General features: G+C 31.5%; 1 protein-coding gene across 4 annotated transcripts in view; it reads right to left on the reverse strand.

Moving 5' to 3' along the window:
* Nucleotides 1-238: 238 nt before the first annotated feature.
* Nucleotides 239-13,660, reverse strand: part of LOC143246302 (uncharacterized) — a 49,552-nt gene continuing 36,130 nt past the window's right edge. For all 4 annotated transcript variants that reach the window (XM_076492794.1, XM_076492796.1, XM_076492795.1 and 1 more), the window contains 2 exons: nt 6,894-9,088; nt 239-6,463 (listed from right to left, as the gene is read on the reverse strand). In XM_076492794.1, the coding sequence (XP_076348909.1) occupies nt 6,914-9,088 (2,175 nt within the window). In that variant the 3' untranslated portion in view covers nt 239-6,463; nt 6,894-6,913. The remainder of the gene's footprint in view (nt 6,464-6,893; nt 9,089-13,660) is intronic.

The following is a 13,660-nucleotide window of genomic DNA, read 5'->3' on the forward strand; positions in this document are numbered from 1 at the left end:
TCAAGATTTTTATATTTCCATCCAAGAAAACATATTCTTCATTGTACAAGATCAAGTTTCAGTTTTCAAATCAAAATATTTCATAACAGTTTTACTTTCACATAATACTAGTACAAAGTCTGTGAAAATATTAAAAGTTTACACATATAAGACAATTTTGTAAAATAGTTGATATTATTCATTCTGTTATGTTTAAAAGTGAAGGATACAGTAGTGACTACAGTTTGAGTCATAGTACTTGGAAAGATTTATTATCCACCAACTCATTTTAAAAGTGTTACATTTTTGTTTAGAATCAGGTGATAAATGAAAATTTTAAATCATCTTTTCACTAGGTATGTTCTAAGCTGAATTAAATAATGTTTAAAAACATCCAATAAGTGCTACATACAGATTTGCTGAATTCAGCACAGTACACAAAATCATTGTTTATATATGTAATATCCTCATGCAAGTACAGAACTTTTAAACTACTACTTCTAGTAGTCATTGCCTTAGTAATGACAAAACATCAGAAAAGTCATTCGTCAAAATCTAGACATAACAATCAATTTCACAAAATAATAAGCTAATACACATAAATTTACTCTGGCCTATTGTTTAATGTGAAATTCTGGTGTTAAAAAAATCATTAGCTTATTACTATTCCCTTTTAGATATATCAAAACAGTACCCCCCAATATGCATATTTTATTTACTTATTAAAAGAATCAGAGTATGCATATCTTAGTATTCACTTTCAGTATTGGACTATTAAAATTTAATGCAGAATTAATAAAAAGAATATCAGAGCCAAAAAAATAAAAACAACCATGTCACATATTTACACATACTTTTTAACAATGTAGATCAGATTAAATCCTAAGGCACCCAAACTCCATGAGCTTGAAAGCAATGTATTATATAAATATACAAGTAATATCATGCAGATGTTTATATACAAAATGTAAATCAAATCACCTTAAACCAAATAAATTTCATTCTGTTACAGGCAGACCAAGAGCAACAGTGCACACCTTGACTAAAATATCTTCCAAACCTAGTAACACTTTTACAGCACCATACTCACACATACAGTGCATTATTTTTTAATATTCATATTTACACACTTCAGATCAAAACAAGTGTTAAAAATCCATTAAAGACATATTAGGATAATTTTTCCACATCTAAAATCTATACTGATAATATTTACAATTTACTAAAATAATTTGAATATTCCAAATACACAGCTAATTTCATCAGCATTCTTTTGGATCACTTTACTGTTGTTCTATAGGAAAGTATAGTTTTTGATTAATACAAGTTTCCATTATGTTCCTTTTCGTATTAATACTAAACCAACAAGATTTACATGTAGTATAAACAATATACATATATAATATTCACAAGTTTGGTCCCCTAAAATTACAACAGAAAAAATTGTGTGTAAGCATAAAAATAATAGAATTTTGTATCTGTTTCACAAACAGGGTGATAAATATATTTTTGAAGCATGTTTAACCATTATAGAAATATATTTTTGTAATTATAAGATAATATGATTTCATCTCCATTCAATGTAGTAACTCCTATTTTTGCTTGATAAGTCATTAGATTCTTGTACACTACTCATAGTATAAATGTCATTAATTATGCAATTAAATACAAACTGTTTTCTCTCAAGTACAAAGCATATGTTACATCAATAACAAACAGGCAATTTGTTTTTGGAAAAGTTGTACAATACAAGGTTAATGAATGACTTTTCAAAGCACAAATTGTATGTGAACAAAAAAAAGATACATTTACCTTAATTTGCAAGGTTCACAGCAGAAAGGGCAAGTAATGTCCTACAATCCACCTAACTGACATGGTTGTTACACAATGACACTTGAGGAGACATTCTGGCCAAAAATAAGTAGCTCAGTTTTGTTTTATTGCAAACAAGAATTGCATGCAGTGCAATCATTACTTTCTTGGCAAATTTTGGAAAGTGACTCATGATAAAAACTGCTAATAGAAATGTCTGAGATAAATACCAAACTATTTTCATAAATATAAATCACTGTTAATGTACAGCATGTAAGTAATATGTGAAAGATCTGAGTGGGTGAAAAACCATTTGCTTTGTGCTTTAATGATATTTACCTATATTTATCATCTATATATCTAAAGCATGCATTCATTACTTAATAATAATTTGCCACTCTTAACTTACAACAAAAAATATTAGTTCAAGTTTATGCCTTACTTCATTCCTAGAGCACAATCAGTATTTCACAAACAATGTTTTCACAGATGGAAACACAATTGCTTCGCCCACTGATAAACCACAATCTGATCTAGAAAAGTAGTATGTCCTTGTTGCAGAAACAATATGTCAATTTTCCACTGAAATATTTTTAATACTAACTCATATTTCTGTTATTCCTTTCTGCATTTACTCTGTGAGAATTATCAGAGAAAAATCAGATAAAGCAAGCCAAGATTAAGCTCAAACAATAATGGCTGTTGTGACTATCTCCCAAGAGGAAACACACGACCATATAATGTAAGAAGATTCAGCAATATTTCAGACAAAACACTTGAAAAATGAGTACACTTGTTCACGCTTGAAAATACTGGGACTGAAATACCATGTACCAATATATTCACGAGGCAGAGAGTTTGCATTCCTCTTCAATTACTTCAGATGTATGTAAAATGTGCAGATGTTTTTGATATGCAGGAAGGTAACATGCTTATGGTAGAAAGATTGTAAATAACTCATTAGAAAGCACAGTTCCTGTCAAAACAAGAATGTCGGGCATATAGTTTAGAGTACAAGTGGACAGGAAAGCACATCAGTACTAACACACTAAAAGGACTGGAGAGAACCCCAATTTAAAATGTTTGTATTAACTGTAACACTAAAACTATTAATACTCTCTCTCTCCTGACATTTAATATTTTATTTTGAAAACACTTAAAAAAGGTTCTACATTTAAAAAAAACATCTGTATACGTGAACTGCCAAAACACATTTGCTTAAGCTCACTGCTGCCCAAAGTGTAAACTCTGAGCAGATAAACTAAAAACTTCATATATGTTTGTTGTCAAACCCATAACATTCTTTCTCACAGAAATTGAAGACTAACATATAAATATACATAAAACAAAAATGTTCCCAAGCATGAATCAATAAGACCACCAAATTGTATTTCCAACAGATAATAAAAGATATACTTCTGTCAAAAATTTATAAGCACAGAGAATAATACAGAAGGAAACAGAATATAAATCAAAGCTGACAAAAAAACACCCTAAAAGTTCTACAATACTGGGGTTATTTACCAATACAAATATACACACAAGTCACATGGCCTTAATATATCAGTGGCATTAGATAAAATTCACGTCTCACAAAATCATCACTAATTTTAATATAACTCTTAACAGAATTTTTAAAACTCATTATTGTATAATAAATATTTGTATTTCAGGTTTCACAGTTTTTCAAAGCTTTTGGTATTACATGCCTCACAAGCTTTATTTTAATTATCTCTTATCAAAATAATGTAGCCTATACTCTGAATTTTTTATTAAAAAAATTAAATTACACACTTCTTTCTAACTACACAAAAATAAAATTTTTTGTTTCAGATAAAAATTGGACCATTAATTATTCTCAATTCAGTCAAGTATTATATTTAGAAATTATACATATATTTATGAATCCTATGAATACAACAAGCCTGGTTAAAAGTATAAACATTGGTACATTATGAATATTTAACATTTGCAAAACATAGCTACATTTGACTTCAATGTAGTTATACATTTGAAAATAATTGATAATTTTAACATCTCATTTTGATAAGAGTTAAGAGCATTCCATAAACATAATAATTTGCAAGTCTAATATTAAAGTGATTAGACTGATTAAAAAAAACCTTCACATCCAAAATACAAAGAGGGATTCTGAAAGTTTCTTCTACTACAAAGGCTATATACTAAGCAAAGGCAGATAAAAAAATTCTGTCCAGTCAGTAAAAGGACAGAAACATATGTTTTTTTATGAAGTGACTGACAGACTTTTAGAAGGATCTTAAAACTTGAGATAAAAAAATAATGAAAAAGAATTTAATATAAACAAGGTAGAAATGTGATAGAAAATTCATAATTTCATAATGTATTAAGAAACTAGGTTAAACTCGAGTTAATCAGAGTTGACTAGAAACTCATTTTAGTATTGAAATCCATGAGTTTAACTTAGTAGAAACTTATCCAGCAATCTTTATCTACAATTAAAAGGTTATAAAGGTTATACTATCATCTGGTATCTAAAAAATACTATTTACACCAGAAGTTGAAACTAGCCTATTTACCATTTCAATATAACTGCCTGTTACAGAGTTTTTTGATTGACAATTTTCACAGTCACATTCATTTGTAATACTACAAGTGTCAGAGTATAGTACAAACATGAGTGTCAATGTTTTAATAAAACAGCTTAAAATGTTCAAGCACTTTTATAGGCTTGGCCTTCCTTCACACAGAGGTTCTCCATATGTTGCATCATTATAATATATAGTAAAGCATTCAACTAAAAGTATATTCTGTCTTAAAGAAAGATACAAATTTTCTGTATTCATTTTAATAAGAATATCTCAATTAACATTCAAACTCTACAACTGATTCAAGGTTATTGAATTACTGCAATTATTTTTTCTATTCACAATTTAACTAAGAGTTTAAATTACCACATTCTCATAATAATAATAGCACCAAAAAAGGCACAAAATATGAAAATTAAAGTGGAAAATATATATAGCAGAATAAAAAAATAAAAGAACTTCACAATATAGTACTTCAGATATGCTACTAATAAACACCCTTCCTACAAGTCACTAGAAATGTAGCTAAGCAGAAACACACAAAATTAAAAAAAAAGAAAAATTACAGAAAATGGATAGACCAGCTTCTCATGGGAAAAATTTCACATGAAAATAAAGAATCAATTCAGAAATAAAAACTTGGAACCTGCTAGTCACTTTACTGTGTTGTCTGTTTTACATTCCACCTCAAGAACAATACTGAAAAACTAAAACAGATTTGGTTAAACCAAATTTATCAGACTTCCATTGTTTATGATACAAGTTCTTTTGAAACCTTGTGAAGCATTTGCTTTAATGCTGAACCTCTCTTATTACACAAACTGCTCAGTGCAAAACAAACCAGATACAATTTGAGAGGTAAGGCTTTTAAAGACTAGTTTACTAGCAGAGTGCATTAATTGAAGGTTGGATTATCATGGAACAAGACTATTGAAGAAAAATAAAAGATTTGGGTAAATATTAAGAGAAGATTTGGGTAAATATTAAGAGAAGATTTGGTGGTTAAGCATTATAAAAAAGAAACACACAGTAAGATAAAATACTCTTGCAAATGATAGCTTCAGGGGAATATTAGACAATAACAACATAGAAATTAAAAACATTGCATACTTGGTAAAAAAAAAAGATTTATAGCTACTATATTTTTAGTATGTTTTACATTCTTGTATATCACCCTTCATGTCCTTAACTGCTTAATAATTTTTTTTACCTTTATTTGTGCATTCAAAATACATAAAAGCAAGCTTCTGTAAGTTAGACTTAAGTTTTCATGCTTGCAATTATTCTTTTGATCCATTAAGCTATTTGTAAACTTTACACAACATAGGGCAGAAAATAAATCAACCTGGATTAAAATATTAATAATGTAACAGTAACAATGAACAAGTTAAGATTTCTTTCATTATCCCAATGTCATTCAATCCACACAAAAAACTAGTTAGAATTCAATTTACAAAGTAAGTTATAATACACAAATAGTTATATACATGCAGTTTTGGTTTATTTTCTTTATTATTATTAATGAAGATCAAATAAACAAAATAAGTGCAAACATTCAAATTGTCGATGCATATAGAATTATAAAATATAAAATGCTGGTCTTCTTGAGAAATAATTCAAATTATAATAAAGTAAATTGCATTAATTTCTTATGATAGTTAACTTTACAAAGCAGATAAGATTAAATGTCTGTGAATGAGCACAAGTTATTTTGATATTTGTCATAATCTCTTTAAAGCATTTCATTTAACATTTTGATCACAGGAATGAAAGTAAATCACACCTACATGAATTCTGTTCATGTCTTGAAAGGTTTCATTTTTCCACAAAATAATAACTATTTATATAGCCTAAATCCATAAAATCATAGAAAATAGTATCAAACTTTGAAACCAAAATATGGAATGTTACTGATGTTAACAGTTTATTTCGCATCTTTAATCACCTAACCATCACTAGCTCATTTGCAAGCAGTGCCATGTCAGACTCAATTACATTAGCTCATATTCTCAGTAACTAAAACTTGCTGCTTTAATTGCACTGTCCACATGTAGAAGCTTGGTGATAACTTGTATTTTCTTGAATATTTCAAATCATCACTCCCCCTGATAAAATTTTTAATAAAAAAAGTGGATCAATTATCACAACATTGTTACTAACCATAACAATTCATTCACACATCTTTAATAACGTTTAAAAAAATATTTTGCCTGAACTGTAAAGTAATAACATTAAATGCCATTAAACCAAAAAAGGTCTTATTAAAATGGCCAAGAAAACCTAAAATCTATTAGTATGCGTACACATAAAACTTTAACATGTACAATAATATACGAGCTCATTAAACCTATATTTAATGCTAATTATGGTGTATGAAAATAGTCATGTTGACCAAAAATAAATATTCAAGATATATCAGTACTTTCCAACTCTTCGTATTCTCCTTATAGTTTTCATTATAAGTAATAAATCCACTGTTGACTAAAGGAAGGCTCTACACACTAAAAACCTGGTAATACCATAAAACATAAATACCTGATTATAATACATAACTATCACAGGAGAGCTTCATTTGAAGCAGCTGCTGAAAGACGATCCAGAAGGCTTTGAAGCTGATGTTGGAGGTTTTTGGAATTTTTCTCACCAGCAGTCTGAAAGGCAATCTGCCTCATCTCAAATGGTTTTTCAACCCCACTGCTTAACCTCCAGTCTTTGGTTAGATTTAGTCTCTGCTGAGAAAGATAAGCGGCAGCACTACGAGGAAAAGGCATATCTCGTCTGTTTTCCTGGGGAGACTTTACTGGTTTTAGAGGTATAGAGAGGTCTAGAGAGTCAATAAATTCTTGTTGTCTCGAGGGGTCTTCTTGAAATGTACTGTTATGTAGGGGATCAAATTCACTACAAATACTATCAACTTGCTTTGGAAGCACATTTTGGTCCAAAGTTTCTACAACATTATTGTTAAAAGAAATTGTACGGTTATTATAAACATCTTTCAATTGAGAAACAGGAAATGAAATTCTGTTTTGGTAAAGAAAACCCTCCTTTTCCAATAGCGGCTGTGCTTCAAAGGACTTGTATTGGACAGGAGAGGAACACACTAATGTGTCAAAACCCTGTGGCGAGTTAGAATTGTTAACATTTGATAATGCTGTAATTGTATGAGGGGTAGATGTGCAAAGAGGTGGAGTTTGAGTTCCTGAATCTAAAGAGTGATGACTGCTCAAAGATAACCTGTGCTGCATTGAAGTAATGATATCATAATGTCTGACATCTTCTGGTTGAGTTTCTATAAATGTTGAACTGGAAGAAGAGTTTATTTGTTTAACATTCTGGTTACCTAATACTTGGCTAGAATTCAATGCAGGATTCCTGTTATCTAATGCTAAGAATACTGGGAGGCTTTGTGATTCAGGATATGTCTTTGAAGAAAGTTGCTTGGTCAATACTGGTCTACACAGTTGTTTATATCTAGGATATGCAGTTATCTGTTCCAGAGATTCATCTAGTTGTTTGCCAAGTTCTTTATTTTCTTGAGTTAAAGCCTGGACAGCATTCTCAAGCATTACAACATTGGCTTGCACAGTTTCTAGTTCTATCTTATTTGCTTGTAATGTAATGTAGAGTTCTTCCTTCTCATCCTGAAGCTGTTTGATGTCACTCCTGAACTTTTTCCAAAGACCCTCACCTTTTTCCTTCTGTATTTCCTCTAACTGCTGAACTTTAGCATGTAAAAGTTCATTTTCCATTATACAAGTTATAAGCTGTTTCTGAAGTTCCAAAATGTTTGTTTCATTAAGGATAGAAGGTATTTTAATCTGACTGTTTTCTTTAGTGAGAACACTTTTTGATTCTACTTGTTTTTCTGGTTGACTGTTTTTAGGTGAGAATCCCAATCCTGCAGTAAAATCATCTGAACATTGGCAAGTTTTACTGCTATCAGTTTTAACATACTGAACATAAAGTCCATGAATATGCAACTCCAACTGACATTTTTCCAATAATGCAATTTCGAGTCTTTCTTCAAGCCACTTTCTCTCCCTATCTAATTCTTGACAAGCCACTTCCAGCTGCATTACCTTGTCACATAAAGATTTTTTTTCTTTTTCAACTAGTTTCAGTTTCATTTCTATATTTCTTTTTGTCTGGTGAGTGGATAACATATCGTGTTGGTATTTCATTAAATAATCTTTGTCTTTTGTATTATGTTTTTGGCTTAAATTATCTAGCTGCTTCCTAAGCGTGAGCCCTTTTTCATTAATAACATCCAGAAGCACTGTAAGTTCATCATCTGCCTCTAACATATCACAATCACTTTGACTTCTTTCTCTTTTTGCACATACTATGTTAAAAGTATCAGTAACAAGTGTTAGGCTACTATCTTGTCCATGGTCACGACAGTCAGAATCCAATCCACTGTCTTGTTTATTATCACTTTCCATTGTTAATCTTACTTTCGAATCAGCACATACATTGTTTAATATGTCAGATGAAGGATGTACAGAAGAAAAACACTGTGATTTTCCTAATTTTAGACTACTGCTTTTAAAATGTCCAGAGCCACAGGTAGGAGAAACCTGTCGAACAACCTCATTAACAGAATACTTTGTTCTATTTCTAGGAAATTTTCTGCATCCATGATCACATACTATTTTTTGTTGGATATTCTGAAATGCTGTAGCAACATTGCCTTGAAACACTTCAGTAGCTGTCATTCGTTCTCGCAGCTCCTAAAGGGAGACAAAAATTACTTTGTCAGGGTATGACAAGCTTTCTGCTATAAAGGAGGATAAAGTAATTGAAAATGAGAAGCTTAAAAGTAGATTACAGTAAAAACTAACAGTGGTTTTTATAATTTAATTTTAAGGATGCATTCAGAATTTATTCTTATAGTCAAATATATATATATTAAATTTTCAAGCCATAAATAAAACACATTAACAGGAAATAAAATATGCTACATATTTTTAAAAAGGATCCTTGGGTACAAGCTACAACATGGGATTATAAAATGTATCCTAGGTTTTGGACATGACTGCTAAAACAGGACCCACATTGCTGTGGGAATACACCATCTAGGCTTCCATTACCCATTAGCCACATCACCATTGGCAAAAAGAAACAGCCTGTGGCTAAAAAAATCTAGTGTTGGTTTTACCACAGTGGCAAAAGATAATTTTTCGGTCTTAAATGGTTTTCCTTTATTTATTCTGCTCAAGTTTCGGTCTTAACAACTTTCATGATTTTTATCCCCATCCACGCCATTAATGATGACAAATGACCAGAGGCGCCCCTCAGCGAGTTGAAGAAACGTCTTTAAAAACTACCACTGACTGTAATCTATACTTTCTTTATATGTGTATTTTTATGATTTCAGGGATATGACAACTAACAAATTAAATTTTAAAAAAAATTATTACTCAGCTGTGCTAATGATTTTTTTTATTTTCATTTCTTATGCTACATGTTTGATTCTACCCATGGTACACAAACAGTAACCAGAGAAAACCTAACTTTCGTCAAACAAACATATGGTCTGTATCAAAGTTGAAATCCCAAGTTTCATTTGATATGTGTTTGAATTGAGATCATGACAACTCCTAGATCAGATAAAAAGATGTCTAAACAGTTGATATAGATATATCAAGTTTTTCTCAAAAGAAGGTCAAAGCAACAACATCAACTGATGATGGGAAATCTACTTCCAAAAGAAAAGACAGCTCTGAAGAAACTAAAGCTTGCAGCAGCAATCAGACTGTCAGTGTGAAAAAAAATATACCTACGATTTTCACAGAGTTGTTAAAGAAACTTGGTTTTCAGTTTCCTTGGCTGGAACATGTTTCCCAACAAAATACATTTTATTGCAAATTATGCAGGGACAACAAGAAGACAAATATTTATGCTACCACTGGAAAAACTGCTACTAAGCTTAAAAAATATGACTTGGTGAAGCATGCACGGTCAGAAGATCATTGCAGTGCAGTAGCATCACAAGTTTTGAAGGACATGTCAACTGCTGCTGTGAATGTGTATGTGGGGTGTAAAGGTGGCATTCAGACACAGACGGCCACATTACTTGTACAAGCAAAGGAAGCCATCCCAACTGTGAAGTTTCATTCTCTCCTTTCACTAGAAGTATTCAATGTAAGAATATTCTTCACTCTAGTATTAATAAGATACTTTGTTTTCTACAGTATTTTCGTAAAACAAAAGGCAATTTGACAATTTTCTAAAAGTGAAATATTTTGAAAATATCTATTAAAAAGTAAGTACCTAGCCAACTCTTCCAAATATCTATATTTATTACTTTAATTGGTGGTCTTATTTCAAAACACAAGTTCTTGTATATTTTTAACATGGGGTGACCTCTCTAAAGAAACTACAGACTCAGTCACAAAGTGGAACAGAGAGCTTCATATACACCCACAGCCAGTCTCTGGATGATATGTACAGTGCCCTAAATCATGTAGTTCAGGATGAAATGTAGGCAGACTTTCAGACATCGCCTTTCCCATTTTTTGCTCTTGAAGCAGATGAAGCAACTGATGTAAAAAACACCTCTATACTGATAATTTATATCAGGTATCTTTCATCATTAGGTCAGGTTACAAGTCGATTCCTTGTTGTGCATGAGCTGACCAATACTGGGGCTAATTCTATCTACAACACAATGCGCTCAGTCATGGCAGATCGAGGATTGTTTGATGTTCACTTGGTTGGACTTGCAACTGATGGTGCAAATGTCATGGTGGGAATAAAAACAGGTGTTGCTACAAAATTTAAGGAGGAATGCAACTGGATAATAACAAGCCATTGTTTGGCACACAGATTACAGTTGGCAGCTGAAAAGGCAGCAAACCAGGTGCCACACCTTGTGAAGTGCATTTCAGTTTTGAACCAGCTTGCAAAAAGCCTGAAATATTCTCCGAAGTTGTGTCAGGTTCTGGAAGAGAGCAAAGCATAGCATGGAGAGAAAAGCAACAAAATCAAGCAAGTGTTCTTCACACAATGGCCCTCTTTTAATGATTCCATCCAAGCACTAGTCAACTGTATTGCATCTGTGATAAGCTGCCTGCAGGTCATAGCAATGGAACATGGCACTCCAGGCCAAGCCTTGCTACATGGTCTAGTCCAGCAAATGTCATGTTACAGCTTTGTCATGATGATACATTTTTTGGCTGATGCTATTGGTAATCTTGAACTTTTGTCAAGATCTCTACAGAGAGCTGATTTATCTTATGATCAGACTAAAGGAATTATTGATGGGTCAATTCTGTCAATAGTCACTGGTACACATCCCTGGTCCTTACACACAGATTGCACTAAAGGAACTCCCACAAGCTCCTGATGCCAGTGGTTACACTTCTTACAGAGGCCATGACATCAAAGATATTGATAAACAATGTTAAAAGTACAGATCAGCTGCTGAGTCATTTGTTGAAGAGGTGGTCACAAAACTACAAGCAGCATTCCCAGACACTAACATCATGTCATTTTTTCAATATTTAGCCCATGTCACAGCAGAGCAGTATCTGATGAGGATGATCTGAAGAAACTCATCCAGCACTTCTCTCCTTTCATCAGTGAGGATGAGGCGCTGACTGAATGGCTGCTACTAAGGAACATAATGGAACAGGATGCTCACAAAAACAGAAACATGAAGAGCTTCTACAAGGAATACATCCATCAGACCCATCAAACCTTTCCTAATCTGTCTCAGCTTGCAGCAATTGGATTAATAATTCCAGTTACATCTGTTGACTGTGAGTAGGGAATTAGCAGGTAAAATAGCATCAAAACAGATCCCAGGAGCAGTCTGTCTGTGGCCAAGACAGAAAGGTTACTGAACTTATCCATGGAGTCCAAATCTTTAGATCATTTTAACTTCGACTCTGCATTCAGACACTAGATCACTCACAAAGACAAACGTGGGTACCATTCCCTGTTGAAGAAATGTGCTTCGGAACCTCAGGTGTTAACTTCTACCACATTTTCTGTTGAGAATGATTTGGCTGAGGAGCTGCCATTGGATTTATCTACTTACTAGTCAGGCTACCGTATTCTAGTTTTAAGTCCTTTTTTTTTTTGTTTCTGTGTTATTTTGAGAAATGTATCTTTCTATTTTCTTCTTTATCATGTTTATGTTGTTATTTTGTTTATTTGGCAGGGAATATTGCTGAGGAATAAAAAAATATTACAAAACTTGATGTGTTGTAGATTTTCACATAATTACAACTATTTTTTACTGGATGGAATTGATGCATATTAAAAGTCACGCATCACACAGTTTTTGACAACCTAAAATTGTGGCTAAAAAAGTGATTTTTTTAGTGGAAGCCCAGACCATCTATCAGTCTTAACCTCCATTTTATGTTAATTTGTTTTGTTTATGGCTTGAAAATTTATGGTTATAATATAATTAATTAGATGTTGAAATTTACTGTTTTTAATGCAGTTCTTCCTTATGATTTTGTTTATTCATTTAACTTCATTTGAATGTAATTATTTAATTTCACTACACATACATACATACATACATACATACATACATATATATATATACAGACACACACACACACTAATTTATCCTTAGAAATAATAAATGTATTGCAACTGAATAATAATATACATGGAAAGTAACAATAAAATTGTACCCAAATGACAGAGCATACTTTCCTAATAATAAATTATTTCAAAGATTAGTCAAAGGAAAAAAAATGTATTTATAGTTCAATATACTTTATCACACACTTAATGGATTACTGAACACAAGAAATGCAATTCATTTACTCAGAACTTTTAATGGCATCAAGTTCTGTAAACCAGCTAATGACAAATTACTGTGAATACCCAAATACCCAAGAATACTTATAGTAAACACAAGCTACTACTTTAACCCACTAAACTGTGCAACATAAGCATGTTATGTAGGTACTGTATATATTCTTTATGATAACCACATTAATAGGTACATAAATGACAAAATGTTTATAATGGTTAGACAGCTTATTAACTGATTACACACCAGAACTTATTTTGAATTACATAAATGGCTCCAGTGATTTTACACATATTGTAAAAGAAATAAATCACAATGTTCAGGATTTATAAACTATTAATAATAAGTCATAAATTGTAGACTTTTTTTTCAATGATTTACAAAGACATATGGTTAAAGCAAAGTAAATTTCATCATGTTATATGCACATTCAACATTATTATTTCCAAAATATTATTATATAATATTGCTCAAGCATTTTCAGTTTATTAACCTTGAAGTATTCTAAGCTGACTAATTACAG

This window comes from Tachypleus tridentatus, chromosome 3, assembly GCF_004210375.1.
Source record: "Tachypleus tridentatus isolate NWPU-2018 chromosome 3, ASM421037v1, whole genome shotgun sequence".
Lineage (NCBI taxonomy): Eukaryota > Metazoa > Arthropoda > Merostomata > Xiphosura > Limulidae > Tachypleus > Tachypleus tridentatus.